Source organism: Scatophagus argus, chromosome 5 (genome assembly GCF_020382885.2).
Source record: "Scatophagus argus isolate fScaArg1 chromosome 5, fScaArg1.pri, whole genome shotgun sequence".
Classification (NCBI taxonomy): domain Eukaryota; kingdom Metazoa; phylum Chordata; class Actinopteri; family Scatophagidae; genus Scatophagus; species Scatophagus argus.
In genome coordinates, this window is record NC_058497.1 from 24,708,489 (window position 1) to 24,732,982 (window position 24,494).

The window sequence follows — 24,494 nt, forward strand, 5'->3', positions numbered from 1 at the left end:
CAGCGAAACCCTGAGTTAAGCGTTTCAAGAAGCGAGGTAAGTTAACCCTGAGATCGGGGTAAGTTCAGGAGTAAGTTAAGCCCGTTTCATAAAGCGAGGTAACTCATACTCGGAGTCTGTTACCACGGTAACTTAGTCTGTGAACATAACCTGGTTGGGAGCAGGTTTTATCCCAGAAACCCTGAGTTTGTCTCCGACTCCTCCCCTTTACGGAACATAAGCCTGAACCGTTTCCTTATTCACCGAGTCTCCGTCGAACCTGCTAAGTTTACGAAAATCGAGTGTGTGTTTCTGGAGGAGCCCGTAGACGAAGAAGCAATACTGATTCACAGAGAAATGTGATTGCGTCGGGCGAGGATTTTCCGAGCACGTCTGGATAATCTTTCATCCTGTCCCGACTTTTTATATGAGCCTTATCGTTTTTCGTTACAGTCACTGCAATACATTCACAACTTCATCCGTCCTCTCATCGCTCACATCACCCACCGTGGCCGTGAACTCACCACCGAGCAGATACTTTGCGTTGCTCCGCGTTTCTGCAAACGGGAGTGTTTTATACAACACTGGAGATGCAGAGCACATAAGTAAAGCACATGTTTGCAGAGCTGTCAGAAAGGTGAGCCTCGCTCTGAAACGGTTTCTCTCAGTTTGTCTTGTTTTTCCTGGCCACAAGCCTGTGAGAGCCATCAAATGGGACTGCGGGTAAATCATTTCAAATGAATAATAATTTTTCTGTTGCTGAGACCTCTGGGAGCAAAGATTTGAATGTCTTTTAGGATTTCCCAATGTGATTGGCTGCATTGATGGCACTCACATTCCTATCACTGCTTCTTCACAAAATGAATATTATGTGAACAGGAAGTCCTCCCACAGATTTCATCTAACCTGTCTCATTTTCTGTACTGTTAAAATCGTTTGTGATGCAGCTCACATCATCACAAATGTGGAAGCCAAGTGGCCTGGGTCTGAGCATGACTCCTGTATATATCAAGAGTCTATTCTGAGCAACAGAATATACTGTGGCAAGTGGCCTGAAACACTGCACTGGTGGCTGTTTGTCACTGTAAAGATCTTTGAAAAATATCTGTACTAAATAAATGTGACTTTACTTGCAGGAGAGATTGAAGGCTTCCTTCTGGGTGACAGGAGTTACCCCTGCTAACCCACACTCATAACTCCTTACCCAGACCCTCAACCAGGCCCCCAGCAGCACTTGCAGGACAAGAGCCAGGGTAGAGATGACTGTAGGCCTGCTGAAAGCCTGTTTCCAGGGCTTACGTCATCTCAGAGTAACCCCTGAGAGAGCCTGTGACATAAGTGTGGCTTGTGTTATCCTCCATAATATTGCGACTATTAGAGGAGAGCAACACCCTGCCCTACAAACAGAAGACCATGAGGAGGACCCCATCCACCTCCCAGAAAACCAGGATGGAAGAGCAATCAGAGATCTCATATGCAATAATCATTTTCCAGGTTAAATCAATAAAAGCACGACCACACTGTCACACATTGATTTTATTTAGTCTTCCTTATATCCTACAGACAGAGAGAGACAAAGAGAACATTTTTCTGTTAGTTTTTCATATTGTTCCAATAATAAATTAAATTTACCTGTGACTGCACACCCACCTCTAAGTTGTATTTAAGTATCTCGATTTCCAGATCTGCCTTTTGGATCTGGCGGTCCAAGTACACCATTTCCTTATCTGTTATATATTATTCTACATGTGCAATTGTACAGAATTAAACTGTGTTGTTTACTGAAACTCTCACTGTGTTCATTGGTGCTGCAGAGTTTGATGGACCCTCTTCATGCTGTCCAGTTACGCTCTGTTAACAAAGGATAACAATGTCAGCTTCCATGTCGATATAAATCCATACAAGAATGTCACATGTAAAGCTGATCTAATATGACGCCTCTGTAGGCCTTTCTGTGACAGCAGACACAGTGTCTTCATCTTCATTATCCTTTGAAGACAAGCATTTTATTCTGTGAACTTTACACCACTATTGGTTATGAGTTTTGGTGTGTTGAGTGACATACAACAGGCTGGAGTCTGGAGTCTGCCCTCTTTCTGTTGGCCAGGCAGGAGTCAAATATTAACTTCACCACATTAATTAATGAAACATTACAGAGAACAGAATGTGTGAAAACATCATGCGGAGATGAAAGAGTTGTACAGTATTAAATCATTTAAATACATTTAAATAGTTTGACATGTCAAATGTTAGCAAAGTGAGATACAACCAGACATGTTATGTTTCAGCCTCACCTGACTGAATTATATTTTTTTATTTCACCCGTTTTTCACCCCCTGGGTTGCACCTACATGAACAGAGGGTCAATACCATATTTTACATGCAATATTTTATGAGTGATTAAACAAAACTTACGCATTGACTCGAGCAGTGATTTTTTCCCCACGCATTTTCGCTTTCCTTTTGCCGCAGGTGTTACTTTTTTCCGGATTATATACCGATATTCACCGTACGCCTCCATCAAAATTTCCAGCTCCAGCGGTGAAAAATATGCTGAGCGCTTTCTTTGCCCTCTGGCCTCCGTGGTGAATCAGTGAATCGGGGCTCCATTGATGAGGGCTTTTTTTATAGTCGCGGTGCACGAGCTTGAGTCAACATACTCAGAGTCGACAAAACTAATGCGAATCCGCTTTGTTGAAACAGGAAACTCTGAGTTTTTCATCTCAGGGTTTGTCAACTCAGAGTTAACATACATACTCAGAGTTTGTTGAACCTGCTTCATGAAACGGACCCCAGGTTAACTATAACCAGCGCACATAACAGCAAACAAGCTAATGACCGCTAAACAATTAACGTTAGCCCCTTTTCATAACGTAATTACAGTCGTACGCTACAGAGGGAACATTAGCTACATACCTTTGTTTTTGGACCGTTTCTCCTCTTCTTCTTTCCTTTTCTTTCTGAAATAAGCACCCGATAGCTTTGGCCTTTTTCTGTCCATTATGTTTATTACCTGAATCGGAGTCGCCTCGGGAATCAACAGGTTACGCTGATGCCAATGGCCTCTGACGTGACGGACAGCAGGGGTCAGGACTAAACCAACACATTGGTGGGGTACAGATAGTCTCATTTTTGAACAGTAAGGCTGTATTATTGGCCTTCACACAACCCACAGACGATAAACAAGAGTGTATGGAATGTGAAACAGGCCTACAGTAGGCAACTACCTGGTGTTATGAATGAAATTTACTTTGAGTGCTTTTTGATTCCATAACTGTGGAACAATTAGGAGGATCCCCGTTCCCCCTCCTCCTTATTCCAGTGGTTTGACCTCGGTGAGTGACCCCACCCCCCTCTTGCAGAGTTGCAGTAACTGCAGCAGTGCTCTCGGAGGGACGTAATTACAACGCCAGGGGGCGCCAATAATTAATTGGTTATTTCTATTGGTTTTATTTCTTTATCCTTTTTTGCGGGGGGCGTGGCGGGATTTCTCACATGCCGACCCCAGCAAAGTACCGCCCACTACTGCTTCCTGCTTCCTCTTGAGTTAACGCGGCCAATGAGGTGCGCTCGTTATGTGTTTGTTTACGTTCTGTATGTAAGGCTTGAATATGCTAATTTGTTAGCTCATTTGAGACCACAGACTGTGGATCTAACAGCGCCTCTGGGATGAGGACTAAATTCTATTTCTCAGCTGTGCTTTTCAAAAGTTCCCACTTTGTAAGGTTGTGGAGTTTTGAGTCTTCAACCCACCAGACTTCGACCTGCCAGGTGTCTCACTTGTTGTGTCCATCACCTGTGCTGACAGGCTGACACCAGCAGGGGGAGACATTACATCAGGCATACATTCAACCAACAGCTGCGACAAGTAGAGAAGAACAATTAAATAATCTTCATGTTCCGTCATGTCTCAGTCTTCATTTGTGTTTTTATTATCTGCAGTACCAGCAGTGCAAACTGACCTGGCAGCAAAGCAGCACAACAATTAAAACATCATCCAAAGTGCCAGCAGTCAGCTGAAGCTCCGAGGAGACAACTGCTGGTCCATCTGCTGGCTCAGAGTGGACAAGGACCAGTTCATTGGATTGGACTCCCTGCTCCTCCACTTTCCCTCTGCTCTCCAAGTGGCCTCTGTGTGACGGATGCTGTTCTGTAGTACCAGGGCCTGAGGGGAAGTGGAGCAACTACAGACACACAGCGACTGACTCCACTGCAACACTACACTTCCTGTTACATCACCCAAAGAATGATGGGAAGTGTAGTGCTAAAAACGTCTCATTCAGCCCAAATTTAAGAGAAACAGCAGAAGTGAAGAAGAAAGACAAAATGCATGAAAATGAACATTTTGATGTTTTACAATATGAGTTGATTTTTGACAGAAGTGTCAGAATGTCTCATCAACATGTTTCTTATATCCCTGGAACACTGACACTCACCTCCATCCATTCATATACACAGATTTACTGTGGAAATGACTCTGAAGGATTTCTGACAGCTTTCAACCTTCCCAGGATCAATTACACACCAATAACATCAACATTAATATCAAAGTGATCAGGAAAAAATCTTTAGATGATGTGAGAGTCTGGAACCTGATTTTATTGGATAAACACGCTGATTTATGTGAGAAATCAATTCAGATTGTAAAGTACAGAAAACATCAAACTAAAATCTTTGTTACAAAACCTGAATGAAAACACATTTAAAAGGATTTCAGGTTATTTCAAACTGTGTGTGTGTGTGTTTCTCTAACAGGAGGAGACTCTCCCTCCTACACTGAACACAGAGACACTGAGGATCCAGATGGCCAAAACCCAAATCCAGCATAAAGAGGTTCAGTGAATGTGGTGTTGAAGGTGTGGAGGTGGATCAGTGTGTCAGAGGAGACTCTGTAGAAGGACAGAGTGCCAGCAGGACAGTCCACATACACTGCAACTCTGTGAGAGACAGAGAAGGAGGAGGAGGAGGAGGAGGAGGAGGAGTGCAGGTGTGTTCTTATATTATTGTGCCAGACAGAGAAACCAACATCAGAGCAGCTCAGACTCCAGGACTGATTATTCCATCCAAACACACAGTCAGCAGTGTTTCCTTTCCTTCTGATTCCTCTGTAAGTCACTGATATATCAACTGCTCCTCTCCACTCGACCTCCCAGTAGCAGCGACCTGTCAGTCCAGTTCTACACAGCAGCTGATGCCAGCAGTCAAACCTCTCTGGATGATCAGGATGAGGCTGCTTCTTCATCACAAATGTCACCTTCCTGTTGTTGTCAGACAGTTTGAGGTTTGTGTTTACTGTGTTTGTGTCCACTGTGAGTTCACAGGCATCTGATGGAGAGAACAAGACACAATACAGCAGCAGTTTATCATCTAACACACCTGATGGCTTCATTTGTTGCTTCATTAACAGACTGACTGTTCATTAGATCAAAACTTCACAGTGACTCATCTTGTTGGATCTTCTATCAAACTGAGAGCTGAATGCAGATACACAAGCTTTAGACTGAAACTACTTTAACATGTGCTGCCTTGTTTTCATCAATCAAAGTCAACACACACTTACACTTCCTCACACCAGGTTTCAGCCTCTGCTGTCCACCATGTTCCACCCTGGAGGAAGAAACAAAGTCAGAATGAACCTTCAGAAGCTTCCTCATCAATGATCTTCATCAACCTTCACTCAGATCCACCATGAAGACAAAACAGCTGCATTTAGAAAACACATTTCATACACAGACTCAGTTCAACTTGACATCAAACATTCAGAAGAAAACAACAAGAGAAGAAGAAACCAGCTGACATCCACTTTTCTGACTGTGACTCACATGTGATGAAGCTCCCAAACTGTGTGATTCATGATGCACACAAACCTGCTAAATATGTGTTTTTCTGATAGATCGATTGTTCTTTGACCTTCAGTTTGAGCTCACGTTTGATTCGTTTCCTGATTGATCAGCAATTGAAGAAAGTTTGATCTGGCCTGTCAGGAGCTTCCAGAGTCCACACTGAAACACCAAAGCCACTGAGCGCCGTCAGTCTCCAGCTGGTCTGCGCTCGCCTTTAGTCATCTTTCCAGTGGAAAAGAAATGCTGAGACACAGCAGTGAAGACACTGAAGGACAGATTTGACTGTGAGGACATCAGGCAGAACCTTCAGAGCCTTTTGATGTGCTGGAAGAACCTTAGAGATGGTCAGCTTCTGCTTCGTGGCCTCTCCATCCATTTGTGTGGCCCAAAGAGCAGCACAGGCAACACTGTGTGAGCTCCATGTCTGCCTGTGCATCATCTCCTTCATAACTCACATCAGGTCTTCAATGAACTACTGGAGGAGAGCAGATCCACTTCCTGATATTCATGTTCACTGTTGTGTATTTAGATCAACAGCCTCCAGCTGCTGGGATGCAGTCAGAGTCCTTGTTGCAGAACCTGACTGAACTCTGATTATCTGCTTTGTTTTATGTCACCAGTGATGGAAAGAAGAGATTTTATACAAACAAAATAAATCTTTTTCATTTTGCAATTTTTGTTTCACAACAGGAAATCAGCTGAAACGAAGGTACACGGATTGTCAAGACTGAACTTTGAACCTCTTGAGGATTCTGCATGATGGTTCATCAGCACTTTATATTATTTCATTCGTAAATCCTTTTTGACTGTATTTGTCACAGAGTGTGTGTGGTGGTCAGTAAATGATGGACAGCAGATCCTGGTGTGATATTAGTTAGGAGGTCAGTCTCAGTGGGGACAGGGACTCTCAGCACATCAGTTACTGTCTTCACTGTTATCAGCAGTGCTGCTGGTCCACACTGTGAACCAACAGTCCTCAGCTTGTCACTGTGACAGACAAACTGTGTGTGAGCTCTTGTTGTCTGTTCATACCTGAGAGTGTCCAGTCTCCAGTGTGGATCCTCCAGTCCAGCAGACAGCAGCTCCACTCCTGAGTCTCCTGGATGATTGTAGCTCAGGTCCAGCTCTCTCAGATGGGAGGGGTTGGATCTGAGAGCTGAGGCCAAAGAAGTACAGCCTTCCTGTGTGATCATACAGCCTGACAACCTGGAGACACACACACACACACAGATTGATGGCTCTCATCAGTGACATCAGCATGTGTATGTCCAACAAAACTAACATGGACATCTGTTAAACAGAAGCTGAATCCTGACCTGAGAGTCTCCAGCTGACAGTTTGGACTCTTCAGTCCAGCAGACAGCAGCTTCACTCCTGAATCCTGCAGGTCGTTGTTACTCAGGTCCAGCTCTCTCAGACTAGAGGACTGGGAGCTGAGAACTGAGGACAGAGCTTCACAGCTTCTCTCTGACAGATTACAGCCACTCAGCCTAAACAAAACATACAGGACATATAAGAAAACATTTCTGTCTGATTTCGATCTATATTTATCTGAAAAAAAGATCATTAAATTACTGGAGAACAGTGATGACAAAATCAGAAAACAATTATGGTTCATCCTGCGCAAATTAATTAATCCTGACCTGAGAGTCTCCAGCTGACAGTTTGGACTCTTCAATCCAGCAGACAGCAGCTTCACTCCTGAATCCTGCAGGTGGTTGTTCCTCAGGTCCAGCTCTCTCAGACTAGAGGACTGGGAGCTGAGAACTGAGGACAGAGCTTCACAGCTTCTCTCTGACAGATTACAGCCACTCAGCCTACACAAAACATACAGGACATATAAGGAAACATTTCTGTGATTTAGATCTATATTTATCTGAAAAAAACGATCATTAAATGACTGGAGAACAGTGATGACAAAATCAGAAAACAATTATGGTTCATCCTGCACAAATTAATTAATCCTGACCTGAGAGTCTCCAGTTGACAGTTTGGACTCTTCATTCCAGTAGAGAGCAGCTTCACTCCTGAATCCTGCAGGTTGTTGTTTCTCAGGTCCAGCTCTCTCAGACTAGAGGACTGGGAGCTGAGAACTGAGGACAGAGCTTCACAGCTTCTCTCTGACAGATTACAGCCACTCAGCCTGGAGGAGAGTTAGTGATAAAGACAATCTCTGATACGGTTTCTGTTATATACAACATAAAATATATCATATCTCACTGGCTGCCCCTAATGAGGTAATGAGTAACTGTCAAAACAGCAGTGAAATCAAACACCAGAGGGCAGCAATACGACATTGCAGAGTCTGTCTCAAATCCCAATTTCAACCCCAGGGATCACACACACAAAAAGTAAACACCCGAAAGCTAAGACGAGGAAATATGACGAAGCATATGTAGCGCTTGGCTTCACTGTGACTACAGTGGGAGACGAAAGACCGGTGTGTTTACTGTGTCTAAACATGCTGGCAGCGGACAGCATGAAGCCAAATAAATTACATCCCAATCATGCTGATAAGCCGCTGGAGTTTTTTCAGCCAAAACGTGCCGAATATTGCCAACAATCATCCCGCTTTGTGAATGCTACTTCAGTAAACCATATTATTAAATATTATTACATATTATTATTACTATTATTTATAGTCGCGGCGGAGGTTGGGGGGGGGCACGAATTGTTTTCTTCTTGCTAGGGGGGCGCAACAGAAAATAATTGAGAAGCACTGGATTAGCCTGAGAATTAGATTGTGGACGTTCAAGATCGATCTCTTGGACAAAATTTTTAACAGTGTTTTTGGTATAATCTACATTGTTAAATACTACAAATGTTGGTCATCTGTTTTTAAATCCACTTCAGCTTTTATGTCAGTCTGGATGTAAAAGCCGATCTCTGAAACAGAACCTGAATCCTGACCTGAGAGTCTCCAGCTGACAGTTTGGACTCTTCAGTCCAGCAGACAGCAGCTTCACTCCTGAATCCTGCAGGTGGTTGTTACTCAGGTCCAGCTCTCTCAGACTAGAGGACTGGGAGCTGAGAACTGAGGACAGAGCTTCACAGCTTCTCCCTGGCAGATTACAGCCACTCAGCCTACACAAAACATACAGGACAAGAAAACATTTTTATGTGATTTAGATCTATATTTATCTGAAAAAATGGCCAAAAAAAAAATTCCTGGAGAACAGCGATGACACAACTTGAAAACAATGATGGTTCATCCTTCACAAATTAGTTAATCCTGACCTGAGAGTCTCCAGCTGACAGTTTGGACTCTTCAGTCCAGCAGCCAGCAGCTCCACTCCTGAATCCTGCAGGTTGTTGTTACTCAGGTCCAGCTCTCTCAGACTAGAGGACTGGGAGCTGAGAACTGAGGACAGAGCTTCACAGCTTCTACCTGACAGATTACAGCCACTCAGCCTAAACAAAACATGCAGGACAAGAAAACATTTCTATGAAGAAGAAGAAGAATCAGCTTTATTGAGAGTATATATATTTTTACATACACACACTGAATTCGTCTTCTACATTTGACCCATCCTTAGTTGAACACACACATGTAACACCTGGCAAATTACATGCAGTGAAACACACACAGGAGCAGTGGGCAGCATCAAGCGCCTGGGGAGCATATTGGGGGGTTAAATGCCTTGCTCAAAGGCACATCAGCCGGCTAATGGGGGGGGCATTTTTTGCATTAATCACTCCACCACACCCAAATTCTTCCTGCCCGTCGGGTGGGGGAATTGAACCAGTGACCCTCCGATCACAGCTTCTCCAACCTCTAGGCCACGGCTGCCCCCCTAACATGGAGCTCCTCTTCCACACATTGTGTTGGTGTGTTAACTGTTTGAAAAAGACCCCTTCTCCTCTTCTCATGTGATTTAGATCTATATTTACCTGAAATAAACGATCATTAAATTACTGGAGAGCAGTGATGACAAAATCAGAAAACAGTGATGGTTCATCCATCACAAATTAATGAATCCTGACCTGAGAGTCTCCAGCTGACAGTTTGGACTCTTCAGTCCAGCAGACAGCAGCTCCACTCCTGAATCCTGCAGGTGGTTGTTACTCAGGTCCAGCTCTCTCAGACTAGAGGACTGGGAGCTGAGAACTGAGGACAGAGCTTCACAGCTTCTCTCTGACAGATTACAGCCACTCAGCCTAAACAAAACATACAGGACATATAAGAAAACATTTCATTGTATATTTGATATGACTCACACTGGAAGTTATTTGAGTAATAAATTGACAACAAAAATATAAAAGTATATAACAATTATGGGTCACCCTTCACAAGTTAATTCATCTCACTCCTGTGGAGGGTCAGCGAAAGTGAAGAAACAGTTTATGTGACGTTGAAGTTTCAGTTAGTTAGTTTTCACTTTTATTTTCTAGTTTGTCTCCTCTTGTGTCTTGTTTAGCTTGTCATTTCCTGTCTTTGTCTGTTTTCCCTCCTTTTTTGACAGTTTGCTCCTCCCTGATTAGTTTCACCTGTGTCTCGTTACATCACCTATATACACCTGTGCTGTCCTTGTGTTTGTTGTGGATTTGCTGTGTTTCTCTGAGTTCCCTGGCAAACCCTACGTTCTCTGTTTTCCGGTGGTCTCAGTGTTTCTTATGGTTTCTGGATCTTCTTTGTTTGGACCATTTTTACCAGGACTCACAGTCGTCTTTTGTTTGCCTGCTTCTGTTTCATTAAAGTTCATTAAAGTTCCTTTTGTTCACCTCAACTCTGGTGTCAGGGTCTGCACTTTGGGTCCTGATCTTTGATGTGATTCTAACAGTTTGCAGGTTTTTCAACTGATCAACCTATCAACTACATTTGTCGACTCTTATTTGACCAAAACACATATTATTTGAGAACAACCCGTCACATGTGATCCAGTCAGAATCTGCAGTTCTGTGTTCACTTACAGAGCTTTGTTGGAGGCTTTGACCACTGGCAGCAGCCTCAGAAGAGCCTCCTCTGAAGCAGAGTATTTCTTCAGGTCAAACACGTCCAGATCTTCTTCTGATGACAGTAAGATGAAGACCAGAGCTGACCACTGAGCAGGAGACAGTTCATCTGTGGAGAGACTTCCTGACCTCAGGGACTGTTGGATCTCCTCCACCAGAGAACCATCATTCAGTTCATTCAGACAGTGGAACAGATTGATGCTCCTCTCTGGAGACAGATTCTCACTGAGCTTCTTCTTGATGTACCTGACTGTTTTCTGTTTGGTCTGTGAGACACTTCCTGTTTGTTTCATCAGACCTCGTAGGAGAGTCTGATTGGTCTGAAGTGAAAGACCCAGGAGGAAGCGGAGGAACAAGTCCAGGTGTCCATTTGGACTCTTCAAAGCCTCATCCACAGCACTCTGGTACAGATGAGTTTGTTTTGACTCATTTCTGAACCGTTTAAACCACTTGAATGTTGATGACTCTTCAGCCAGCAGGTTGACACCAGATTTGTTGAATGTCTGGTGGACATGAAGAGCAGCCAGAAACTCCTGAACGCTCAGATGGATGAAGCAGAACACCTTGTCCTGGTACAGTCCTCTCTCCTCTTTAAAGATCTGGGTGAACACTCCTGAGTACACTGAGGCTGCTCTGATATCGATGCCACAGTCTGTCAGGTCTGATTCATAGAAGATCAGGTTTCCTTTCTGCAGCTGCTCAAAAGCCAGTTTTCCCAGAGACTCAATCATCTTCCTGCTGTCTGGACTCCACTGTGGATCTGTCCCATCTCCTCCATCATACTTGATGTTCTTCACTTTGGACTGAACCACCAGGAAGTGGATGTACATCTCAGTCAGGGTCTTGGGCAGCTCTCCTCCCTCTCTGGTCTTCAACACATCCTCCAGAACTGTAGCAGTGATCCAGCAGAAGACTGGGATGTGGCACATGATGTGGAGGCTTCGTGATGTCTTGATGTGGGAGATGATTCTGCTGGCCTGCTCCTCATCTCTGGATCTCTTCCTGAAGTACTCCTCCTTCTGTGGGTCAGTGAACCCTCTGACTTCTGTCACCATGTCAACACACTCAGGAGGGATCTGATTGGCTGCTGCAGGTCGTGTGGTTATCCAGAGGCGAGCAGAGGGAAGCAGATTCCCCCTGATGAGGTTTGTCAGCAGCACATCCACTGAGGTGGACTGTGTGACATCAGTCAGGATCTCATTGTTGTGGAAGTCCAGAGGAAGTCGACACTCATCCAGACCGTCAAAGATGAACACAACCTGGAACTCTTCAAACCTGCAGATTCCTGCTTCTTTGGTTTCAGTGAAGAAGTCATGAACAAGTTCCACCAAGCTGAACTTTTTCTCTCTCAGCACATTCAGCTCTCTGAAAGTGAATGGAAATGTGAAGTGGACGTCCTGGTTGGCTTTGTCTTCAGCCCAGTCCAGAGTGAACTTCTGTGTTAAGACTGTTTTCCCAATGCCAGCCACTCCCTTTGTCATCACTGTTCTGATTGGTCCATCTCTTCCAGGTGAGGCTTTAAAGATGTCTTCTTGTCTGATTGTTGTTTCTGGTCTTGTGGTTTTCCTGGATGCTGTTTCAATCTGTCTGACCTCATGTTCTTCATTGACCTCTGCAGTCCCTCCCTCTGTGATGTAGAGCTCTGTGTAGATCTGATTCAGGAGGGTCGGGTTTCCTGCTTTAGCAATCCCCTCAAACACACACTCATACTTCTTCTTCAGCTCAGATTGGAGCTGACGTCGACAAACTGCAGCAACAGTTCCTGAATGAAAACACAACAAATCAGTGAGTGGATGTTGGTGTTAATGTGAGAAAAGTGGAGTGTGGAAAATCCTCTTACTGCTGTGCAGACGGTCAGCCAGCTCCTCCTGCTTCATTCTCCTCAGGAAGTGCAGTGTGATCTTCAGAAATGCGTCTCTGCTGCTGCTCCTCTGCTCTTCATCCTCACCATCTAACATCTCCTCATCCTCACTCTGCCTCTCTAAGCTTTCTGGGTAATCTGGACTCAGAACCTTCTGGAACTTCTTCATCTCGTTCTTCACAAAAGCGACAACGTTCTCCTCAAGATGCTGGAAAAGAATAAAACAAAGATAAAAATTGTGTTGATTTGATTAGGAGCTGAGCTAAAAGTTGTTGTTGGACATTTACACACCATGAATATGGAGTCCAGGTCTGCTGGATTCTGCTGGACAGACTGACCACAGAGAACATCTGACTGTTGCTGCTGAACTCTGTGGAGAAAACAGGATGTATGATGATTACACACTTTTTAGCACTTGTTGCTTTTCAAGGATCAGCTGATCCAGTTTTCTGGCACCAATGAGGCCACCTTCAGGTTGATCTAAGAAGCAGCTCACTGTCACCTGCTGACAAAGTGTTTGGTTGGTCAAACCACGAGTTTCATCCAAATTTCCTGTAAAACTGATGTGTTTCTGTGGACTGAATCTCCTGCTTACAGAAAAGTGAAAAAGCTACAGGAAACAAAATGAGTTTGAAAAACCTTTGCTGGAATCAGCAGACTGAGACCACCGAGCAGCTGCCTTACAGTAACTTTGTAATGACAAATCTGGAGCCAGTGGAGTCTGAAAGCTGAGACCAACTGGTAGATCTTTTTGTGGACTGACTTGATAGAAGGAGAAGCTGCAGAACATCAAACTCATCTGCTTTAAACTCTTACCTTCCTTCAGCAGAGTCGTGTCCACCTCTGAACTTAAGAGGTTGAATCATGGACCCGTCACTCTTCATGGACACACAGCTGGGTACAGGAGAGTCTGCTGTCTGCTGGTCCACACTGATAGAAACACACAGACAAACTAATGCGCCTCTCAAAGCTTCACTTTGATGGTCAAGCTGGAGACAAAACATTCAAAGCTCTGCCGACTCCTGGAGATGTGAGCATCTCAGTGAAGGTCAGAGAGAGGAAGAGGAGGGAACAGGAGCTCTCCAGGGAGACATGACAAAGGCAGGAGGACAGCAGGACAGGAGGGGACGCTCCTCTGTCTCATGAGGATTTGCAAGCCTTCATGCAGGACTGAGGGGACTCAAAACTGAAGGGACAGCATGTGGGGGGGCAGAACAAATCCATGATGGTCTCTACCTGCTCTCATGCAGCTCCTCAGTAAATATGAAGAAATATGAAGTCAATGAAGAAGAATCTGAAGCAGCCAGGATCACAGGAAGTTATGGGAAAGTTCCTGCTAACTGGGACTGTGTTGACTTACTGAGTCTCTGGAGGAAGTCGTCCTTTAAAATCTATTGGTTGACGCATGGACCAGTCACTCTTCATGGACACACAGCTGGGTTCAGGTTCAGGTTCAGGACAGTCTGGTCTCTGCTGCTGCTCGGGGCTTCAACACAACACACACAGAGCTTTGAGTGTGAATAATGATGGTGGAGTGATGTGAGTGCTGAGCTGTGACATGGAGAAGAGTCATGGACAGTTAGAGATCCTCATCTCACCTCTGAGCTTTGGTCTGGCTGTCATGTTCCCCACACAGAGTGGTTTTAGAGGGAGGGACTCCCTCCTCTGTCTCCTCACACTGATTCATAGCAGAGCCCACACCTTCACACAAACACAACAACATGCTGTCAGAGCTCCAACATTCATGACAACAACGTCTCCATCACACGTTACAAGATTTCTGCTGCTGTCCTGCTGGTGGACGTCCTGCTGTGTTTTCTGTGTTGTGGCTGTTGGATTCAGTTCCCCCTCAGAGTACATGAACTTGGATTCAGTATCACATCCTGAGCTGAGCTGACATTTAGCTGCAGGAAGTCGCCCCCAACGTGAGGAGAGAAGAGTGGAAACCAAAGCAGAACCGCCTTCAGTTCCTGTGGTGGAAAAGTCTGAACCTCAGTGATGGTCAGCATGAAGCTTGTAGCTGCAACAACTTCTCCATCATTCACACAGTTAACATCACTGGGTGGAACTGGAGTCAACATGAGGACATGAATTCATCTGACTGAAACATCATCACATCTTTGTTCTAAAACAGAAAAGAGCTTCCACTTTGGAGCTTCGGTTCTCTGGAGTTTTTGTTCTCCTCTTCCACCTCTACAAGTCTTCATTACATCCACTCAAACTCCACATTTTTGATCGATTTTCTGTCCAACTTGTAATCTCAGCCCCTCAGATTCAGTGGAAACATCATCAGGAATGTGCAACACAAAGTTTGGGTTTACAGTTCAGTTCCTGAGTTTAGTGCCTGTGGCTCCATGACTATAAAGAAATAAGAAAGTCTTCATATTTGCTTTGTTCATCATATTTTTATTGTCTTGTGAAGCAGAAACTCCAGCTGAAAGCCCTGACTGAAGTTCTCTGCTGTCTTATCTTGGACTGATAGTCCTGTCCCACCACAGCAACACAAACCATATTAGCATTTCCTGACAGAGACGGTGGCGAGTGTTAAACCCAGACTGCAGGGTTCAAAGTTTCCCATCAGAAACCTCTGGGCTTCCTCACAGACACTCTGGAAGTCTTTGGATTCAGTCTGTGGGTCAGGACTAAAAGGACGCTTTGCTGCTGTTGACGACGGGGTCCACCAGTTAAAAGATTCACACTTCTGATTGCAGGAGGTTTGTGACACACACCTGCCAATCAGAGACACAAAGCTGACAAACCAAACCCAGGAACCACAACACTCGCCTCCTCCAGTGTCTGACATCACAACATGAATTTTCCTAAATTTGTCTCCTGGTAAAGACAACAAGCAGCAGGAGTTCTTTGATTCACTGCTGGGTGTCGTTTTGTACCGTCAGAGAATAAACAGCTGATCGAGTTTCAGTCAAAGGTAAAAACCAGTTCAGGCTGTCAGACCAGTTCTGACTGTCCCTCATCTCTCAGCAGTGAAGTCAGCTCAGCTCAAGTTCTGACTTGTTTCCTGGTGCAGATGAAATGTGAATAAACTCAACATGAAAAGGCTCATTTTGGACCAAAAGTCACATCTCATAGACTCATTAGTGAATTCATTCATGAATATTCAGACCTACAAACAGGAAACAACAGTGTTGTCAGAATGCATCACTGCTCTCATCTACAAGTCTGTTATGTAGCTCCCAACATAACGAGTGACAGCAAACAGTTTCTTCATCAAAGGTGTGTCGTGTTACCTGTCAGGGGTCTCACCTGTTCAGCTCCACACGAGATCAAACACACTTTGTTTCTTCGTCCGCAGACGCCGACAGACGCTGCTGGTGTTCGTCCGACCGACAGCCGTCACATCCTCATACCTTCAAATCCAAATCCAGAAACGTCAGTCTGACGTGAGAGCAGAGAGCCAGTGTGAGCTGCAGTGCTGCCAGTCAGCAGCAGGTGGCAGTGTTACTGAAGGTCTGTCAGTCAGTCTGAACCGCAGCTGGAGACACTGACGGAGCTCCACAAAGTCCAGACTGCAGCAACACTGAAGAAGAAGACAATCAGCTTCATTACTGGATGAGGAGGGACAAACAGTCTGTGAACTCATGTGACAAACACAAACTGCATCAACAAGCACAGAAGAAGAAGAAGAAGAAGAAGAAGATTCTTCATCGTCACGTACACTCAAACTAACAGTTAACTCGTGAAAAAGACGAGTTAAAGTTACTGACTGAAGTCCTGTCAGAAATGTGTTTTAATCTTGTCAAATAAACACATTACTGTTAGTGACGTCACATTCACATCAGGATTGTGAGGATTTCAAGAATACTTTACCAGATAAAGTGGAAGTTTTTCTCATTGAGCAGAAAGTGACTTAATTACAAAAGATAAGATAAGAACTTTATTGATCCCACAGGAAATTGTTGTGCCAGGGTTGCAGTACAAAGAAGCAAACGAAAGTATCAAGTAATCACACAAAATATAAAATAACAGAGTAATATAAAAAATAGCCGAGTACTGCAAAAAAATAACATGATATACATGCTATAGATAATGGCAGATAAGGTGCAGAATGGCAACGAAAGAAAAAACCACAAGAAAGCACGCTATGCTTAAAATAAATTATTTAAAAAGAGAGAATTCTAACCAAAGAAATTAGCAAAACATAACACAAAGACACGGAGCAACTCTGGCAGGCGTCCGTTCGTAGCGGCGCCGGAAGTGACATCAAAACGCGTCCATACTGGCTGATGAATTTGTGTTGACACATAAAAATGTGTTTGTGTCTTCTTCCCGCTCAGACAGAGTTTCTGTGTCATGAAGGCCGGGACCTGATCCTGGTTGCCTCCCTTCTGAAAAACCTAAGGGTCCACCATCACCTCCCCGTGTAGATCGTGAGTGCTTCTACTGCCATAAGAAGGGTCATATGATTGCTGATTGTCTCTCTTTGAAGCGTAAACAATCTACCTCGAGTTCTTCCCAGCCGTACTCTGTAACTGCACTCTGAGAAACTTCAACAGCAGTTCTCAGCTAACAACTCGGCCTCTGTGTGGAAAGGGCTTAGGCAAATCACCAACTACAAGCCCAAAGCCCCCCAGTCCACTGACGACCTGCGACCAGCCAACAGTCTGAATGAGTTCTACCGTCGCTTTGATGGACTATCTGCCGGCCCTGAGTCCTCCACACACCCCATCAACACGGTCATTCACACCCCCCACACCCTTGAAGTCATCCCACCAGTGTCCACCTCCTCCACCACAGCCCTCTTTATCCAGGAGGAGGATGTTAACAAGCTGTTCAGGAAACTGAACCCTCACAAGGCTCCTGGACCAGACGGTGTGTCCCCCTCCACCCTGAGACACTGACTCCAGTGTTCACAGACATTTTCAACACCCAGTCTGCTTCAAAGCCTCCACCAGTTCCAGTCCCCAAGAAGCCGAGGATCACTGGACTTAATGACTACAGACCTGTGGCAGTGATATCTGCACTCATTAAGTCATTTGAGCAGTGATGGGTAGATGAGGCGTCATGATGCGTTTCGACACATTGCCAAACTGTTTTGATACTGTGTTGATACTGTGTCACTGAATACTGACACCTGCTGGACCTTAAAAATCCCTACAGGCAACCTAGTTGACAGACTCAACTGACACTGATTTGATGACCTGGTATATACAATAATATAATTTAAGTCATTGTATTTTATATTGTATTATTTCATATCTTCATTTAAATTGAAAATATCTTTGATATTTTTAGATACGGTCAATAAATAATGTGAACATGTATCATAACGTGAAAATCTAAGTGAACGTGTTGTGAATGAGGATGTTTGTGGACTGGGATTTAATTTTTATTCATAAAAATAAGTTTCTCCAACGTTTTGAAATTGAGTCTGTTACGCTTTTTTGATACAACTTCTCCAGCTGTAGAAAACACCCGCTCACACGGCACAGATGAGGCTGGAGTGCAGAGAAATTAAAAGGAAAGCTGGTAGAGGTTTGGATAGATTGTCTTTTGGTTGTCCCAGTATCTCATAGGATCCTGGGACCTGGCAATATTGCCCTCTGCCAGGTATCTCTGCACCTCCTGGATGGCATCAGCTGTGGCACTTTTGGTCTGCCTGCCCACTTCGATGTCGAAATGTTGCCAAAGGTTATCTAAAAAACAACAAATTGGCATTTTAGTACATGATTTCCAGACAACAACAAACAAATGATGCTGAATAACATGCCTGAAGTGGGTGCAGACAGCTGTTGTGAAGACGGTCCCGGCTGGGGCTCATTTGTGCGTCCGATTACAGACGCACATTCTGACCGCAGTCTACTGCTGGCCTCATTGCACTTGGAGGAACTGCGGAACCCGAGTGATTTAAATCACACTAAATGACTCCAGATTGGAAGCAGTGTCTGTGACTCGACGCTTCAGGTGTTCATGTAGGTGTATGGCTGCCTGTGTGTGCAAGGTTGAAGCATTACGCTGTAGTGCACGATAGAGCATTTTCATCATCTGGATGACCTTTGACCCCGACACTCGCCTCTCTTCAGACAACTCCACTGTGGCTTGATGAAAAGGAGTAAGCACAAGAAGTGTTTCTCCTAAGACAGCATTTCATATGTGCTGTTCCAGCGTGTTGGCACCTCATTGATAAGTTTCAGGGTTGGTCATCCCATCTGTTGCTGCACTTCAGCAAGCTTCTCCTTGGCTGTAGTGCTTGATCTGAAGTATGTGACAATGTGCCTAGCTTTGTGTCTGATGGATGTAAGTGTGGGGATCTGATCACATGATTTTCTAACTAATACATTGAGACTCTGTGCGATGCAAATTGAGTGCCGAATTTAGAGCTGTCTAGCGGATGCAACCATGTTTGGTGCTGCGTCGGTCACAAGACACTTTACTTTATTGGTTATGGCCCAGTCCTCCATCACGCCCCTTTTGACTTGGGCCAAATTGTCAGCAGTGTGACTTTGTGGAAAGTATTGCACTCCCAACACAGATGTACACAACTGCAAATTCTCATTAATGTAGTGACAGGTAAGAGCCAACTAAGCCTCCATGTTCACAGATGTCCACATGTCAGCTGTTCTACTCACTGCCACAGCTTGCTGTACTTCCATTTTCACTCGTTCCCGTTCCTCCTCATACTTTTTGGCCACCATTTGTTTGATGGTCTGAAAATTACACCAAGTCAAACCAAAAGCAAATCAATATATTTAAATGAAAGATTAAATAAACTGGATATATCAACTACTACTTTAGATAATTTCCACACAAACCTTTCTGGTTGGCAAAACATATGAGGGCTCAAGGACCTGAACCAGTTCCCTGAACCCTTCACTCTCAACAATGCTGAGGGGCTGGCAGTCCTTCAGGATGAAATTCAGCAGAGCCTCATCCAGCATCTGCTTCCTGGAAGCTTGATGGTTAAAAATGAAGTAAAGAATAAATTAATAGGAATTAATTATCAATAAAGCAACTGTGAGTAAGTTGTAGAGTGGCTGTATACCTGAGTTTATCCTGGGTGTATCTGGGACTTCATTCTCATGCCTGGCCCTATAATGCCTCAGCATTGTAGAGGTGCTTTTGTTTAAATAGGATAGTTCTGTCAAACAAATGCGACATTTAACCTGCAGAAAATAATATGAATAGTAAACTAAGACTCACTTTGAAATGAATTTGAATTCAGATAGATTGAGTGGAAACTGAGAGGATCAGGATGAAACAACAAGGATATTAAAACAAAGACCTTATTTTCTGACATGAGATCAAAATGGTCCCACACGGCGGAAACCTTTCTCTTGGCTTGAGGCTGCGTCATAATTCTTGATGAATTTAACGATGATCAGATCAGATCAGATCAGATCAGAGATTCTTTTGGCCGATACATCACATTGACAGATGCGCTTCCTTATAAACACAGTTTGGCGCGTCAGTGTCAGTTCGAAACAGTTCCTGTATCGGTCACGTGACTTTCTTAAAGCGACACGCGCACCGACACGGGGTTTTGCTCTATGAGCTCGACGCATGTGCTGATGCATCGGTGTTGCCGGACCCATCACTACATTTGAGTGCCTGGTTCTGTCCCTCCTCAAGTCCATCACAACCCCCCTCCTGGACCCCCTGCAGTTCTCCTACAGGGCCAACAGGTCTGTAGATGATGCAGTCAACCTGACTCTACACTTCATCCTGTGGCATCTGGACTCCCTGGGAACCTACGTTAGGATCTTGTTTGTGGACTTCAGCTCTGCCTTCAATACAATCTGCCCAGCTCTCCTCCAGGACAAGCTGCCCTTGTTGAACGTGCCTGACCCCATCTGCCGGTGGATCACTGACTTCCTGACAGACAGGAAACAGCATGTAAAGAATGTCTCAGACACCCTGACCGTGCTGTGTGCTCTGCTGAGAAGGTGATTGGCTGCAGCCTTCCATCTCTCTGAGACCTGTACATCTCCAGGACTCTGAGGCGTGCAGGTTAGATCACACCTGACCATTCTCACCCTGAACAGCTGGGTGCTGTTCTCCTGCAGGAGAAAGATCAAGGTACTGGCCATCCTGTAAGTGACTTCTCTCACAAGTTTAATAGGCACCAGATCAAGTATTCTGCTATTGAGAAGGAGACTCTGGCATTGCTGTTTGCCTTACAGCATTATGAGGTTTACCTGGGGTTGAGTGTTAAACCCGTCCAGACCTTTATAGACCACAACCCCCTAGTGTTCCTCTCAAGGATGTATAACCATAACCAGCACCTCATGCGCTGGTCCCTCATTGTGCAAAACTACAACCTCAAAATTAACCATCAGAGGGAATCAGAAAATATCCTTGCAGATGCTTTGTCCCGTGCTGTGTAGCATAGTGGTGGTACTGGGTAGTTCCAAACATGTTTGGACTTATATGGGAGGGGGTGTTACATGCAGGCAGGTTTGTGTGTGTGTGTCTCTTGTTCACTCTTGGTTGATCTTGGTGGATCCACCTGTGCATCCAGGCTGTCCTGCTGATTGGTACATTGGAGCTTAAATCTAGCCATTCACCATTCAGGGACCTTGATATATATAAGCCAGCACACCTAAAGAATCTTTATTTTTCTCCACCACATGGACTCCATTAAATTGTTTGGTTGTTGTGTTACAGCTTCCAGCATCCCTCTAGACCAGTGATTTTCAACCACTGTGCCGCGGCACACTAGTGTGCTGTGAGATATTGTCAGGTGTGCTGTGGGAAATTATCCACTTTCACCTAATTAGTCTAAAAAAGATTTTTTGAAAACGCATGAATTATTATCTGCAAATAATGCGCCATTGCCGAGTGTCCGTGCGGTCCAGTGACTGGCAGAGTAATCATGTAATACTCTTCCATATCAGTAGGTGGCAGCAGGTAACCCATTACCTTGTACTTGGAGACAAGAGAATTAGTGATGCATGGATGGGACAGGTGGCAGTGACAGTAGCATTGTGGCTAGCGGGACTATTCGGTGACAGCGATGGAGAAGTTTTTGAAAAGGAAAAATGCTAACTCCGAACTGGACCCTGGACAAAATTCGGACCCAGATGAAGGCCCGAGTATGAGTGGAGGTCAAAAGAAAGCAACCAGACGAGCAAAGTCTCTGGCGCGAGGCAATACAGCGAAAGCTATGTTTCATTTGGATTTACTTTCACTGGGGATGCAACGACACCGACTCCGTTGTGCTTGGTGTGTGGTGAAAAGCTTTCCAACAGTGCTGTGGTCCCAAGTAAGCTTAAACGCCATCTCCAAACGAAACACCCTTCGCTTCAAAACAAGGATGTGGAGTATTTTGTTCGCCTGCGTGAACACACGGAGAAACAGGCAACTTTCATGAGAAAAACCACAAAGGTAAATGAGAGAGCCCTTAAAGCTAGCTACCACGTTGCTGAAATTGTAGCTAAATCAACAAAGTCCCACACTGTGGCAGAGACATTAATACTTCCCGTCTGCAAAGCCAAATGAGATGCTCGGACCTGAAGCGGCTAAAGAAATAGCCAAAGTCCCTCTCTCAGATAACACAATATTCAGACGTATTGATGACATGTCTGCAGACATCGAAAGTGTGCTTTTGGAGAAGATCCGTATCAGTAATAAATGTGCGTTGCAACTTGATGAGTCTACTGATATTAGTGGACCTGCTCAACTCTTGGCCAATGTGCGTTTTGTGGATGGAGACGCAATCAGAGAAAACTTCCTGTTTCCTAAAAAACAACAGGAGAGGAAATTTTTCCGGTCACATCAGAATATCTTGAAAAAGGAAGACTTCAGTGGCAAAACTGCACTAGTGTCTGCACTGATGGAGCTGCAGCCATGGTTGGGCGCACCAAAGGCTTTGTAAGCAGAGTGAAGGAAAGAAACCCAGACGTGATTGTTACGCACTGTTTTTTACAGCGCGAGGTCCTCGTAGCCAAGACTTTACCAGCAGACCTCGTTCCTGTGTTGGATGATGTGAACCTGTGAAACCTGTGAACCTGTGAAAAGTCGCATATTTGCAGTTTTGTGTGAGGAAATGGGAGCGGAGCATAAAGCCTTGCTGTTTCATACGGAGGTCCGATGGTTGTCGCGCGGCAAGCTGCTGGCCCGTGTGTATGAGCTGCAGGAGGAACTTAAAGTGTTTCTGACAAACCAGAGGTCCGATTACGCAAAGCTGCTTGCAAGTGATGAATGGTTGGCAGGGCTGGCATACCTGGCAGATATTTTTCATCATCTGAACGAACTGAACACACGAATGCAAGGCAGAAATGAAAACCTGCTTACAAGTACAGATAAAATAAATGGATTCCGTTCAAAGGTGCACCTCTGGCAACAACATGTGGAAAGTGGCAACCTTGATATGTTCCCACTCACCAATAAATGGCAAGAGGTTAATACTGCCGCATTGTGTGAGATAATAGTCAAACATTTGAAAACTCTTGAGGAGAAGATGTCATTTTATTTCTCCTCAGCCTCCACTGAATGCCTTGACTGGGTTAGGGACCCAAAGAGCTCAGCATCAGTTGTTGGAAAGGACATGAATTTACAGAAGCAGGAGGAACTAACTGAACTGAGAGAAGATGGTGCTTTAAAGCTAAGCTTTGCTGATCTACCTTTGGACAGTTTTTGGTTGGCTACTGCCAAGGAGTTCCCCATGCTGGCAAACAAAGCTATTTTGACTTTGCTCCCATTTTCCACAACACATCTGTGTGAGGTGAGCTTTTCAAATCTGACTGCTATAAAAACTAAAAACAGAGAGAGACTGAGAGCTGTTGAGGAAGAGCTTCGTATGTGTCTTTCTTCCATTCCTGCCAGGATATCAGCTCAGTTTTAAAGATTAAAAGAGATGAAAACTTATTTCTTAGTGTTTATTTCATTCATATTCAGGACACTTTGACCAGAATGACTTTATATTGTTAATATAGGCTTTTTAAAAACATGTTCAGCTGGTGCTGTGCCTCCTGATGTTTTCAATGGAAAAAAATGTACCTTGGCTCAGTAAAGGTTGAAAAACACTGCCCGAGACTCCACCTCAATGGGGGCGTAACACTGAGCTTCAGGTGGTTGCTGATGAAGCTCCCCGTCGGTCACCACATGTCTGAGTCTGGACAGACGGATGGAAACTGACGCTCAGAGGCCTCAGAGGCTCTGCATCCAGTAAGGTGAGTGTTTGTAATTCGTCACTTCCACCCCTGCCTGTAACCAGTTGTCTGTCCTCGATTGAACCTTTTAATGAAACAGCTTTGAGGTCTGGACCACATGAAGTAACTTGTGCTGGGCATTTTGCCATTTGTTTTTAAGGATCCATATAAATAACCAGGAGTAAACAGACTCGCCGTCGTCTTTTAATTCTCCATAACGGACACCTTGTGGGCATTAATCCTCGCTTGATTTCTTTCTGTCAAGTCTTTCTTGGTGGCCAATCTGGTGGCAGCAGACGAGACAGAATCACTCATCCATCCTTCTCCCTCATGTTTTCCAGCCCCTTCTTGGGGATCCTCAGGCACATGGGATATGTAATCCCTCCAGTGGAACCTGTGCCTTGTGATCTCCTAGAGGGATGTGACTTTAACACCTCCAGAAGGAAATGAAACTGACATCTTCAAATGCAGATCAACAATAGATCAACTTCATACTCCTTCAGGATTTATGAGCTCCTCATCCTGTCTCCAAGGTTGAGCCCATCCACCCTCGTTTGTGAACGAGTCCCCAAGTCACTCGAACTCATTTTCAAACAGCTGCCCCTGCAATAGAGGCTTTAAACATGTCCAACTGTGACTCTCACTCCTGACTCTCCTGCTCTCCAAGTGGCCTCTGTGTGACGGATGCTGTTCTGTAGTACCAGGGCCTGAGGGGAAGTGGAGCAACTACAGACACACAGCGACTGACTC

The 24,494-nt window shown here is 44.7% G+C and overlaps 1 protein-coding gene across 1 annotated transcript in view; it reads right to left on the bottom strand.

Annotated features, from left to right (window-relative positions):
- LOC124059709 (protein NLRC3-like) overlaps positions 1 to 16,458 on the bottom strand; it is an 87,482-nt gene extending 71,024 nt beyond the window's left edge. The window contains exons 1-4 of the mRNA XM_046389963.1: positions 15,901 to 16,458; positions 14,235 to 15,365; positions 13,997 to 14,122; positions 13,453 to 13,566 (exon numbers count right to left, since the gene is read on the bottom strand). Of these exons, the coding sequence (XP_046245919.1) occupies positions 13,453 to 13,566; positions 13,997 to 14,122; positions 14,235 to 14,359 (365 nt within the window). The 5' untranslated portion in view covers positions 14,360 to 15,365; positions 15,901 to 16,458. The remainder of the gene's footprint in view (positions 1 to 13,452; positions 13,567 to 13,996; positions 14,123 to 14,234; positions 15,366 to 15,900) is intronic.
- Positions 16,459 to 24,494: the final 8,036 nt, after the last annotated feature.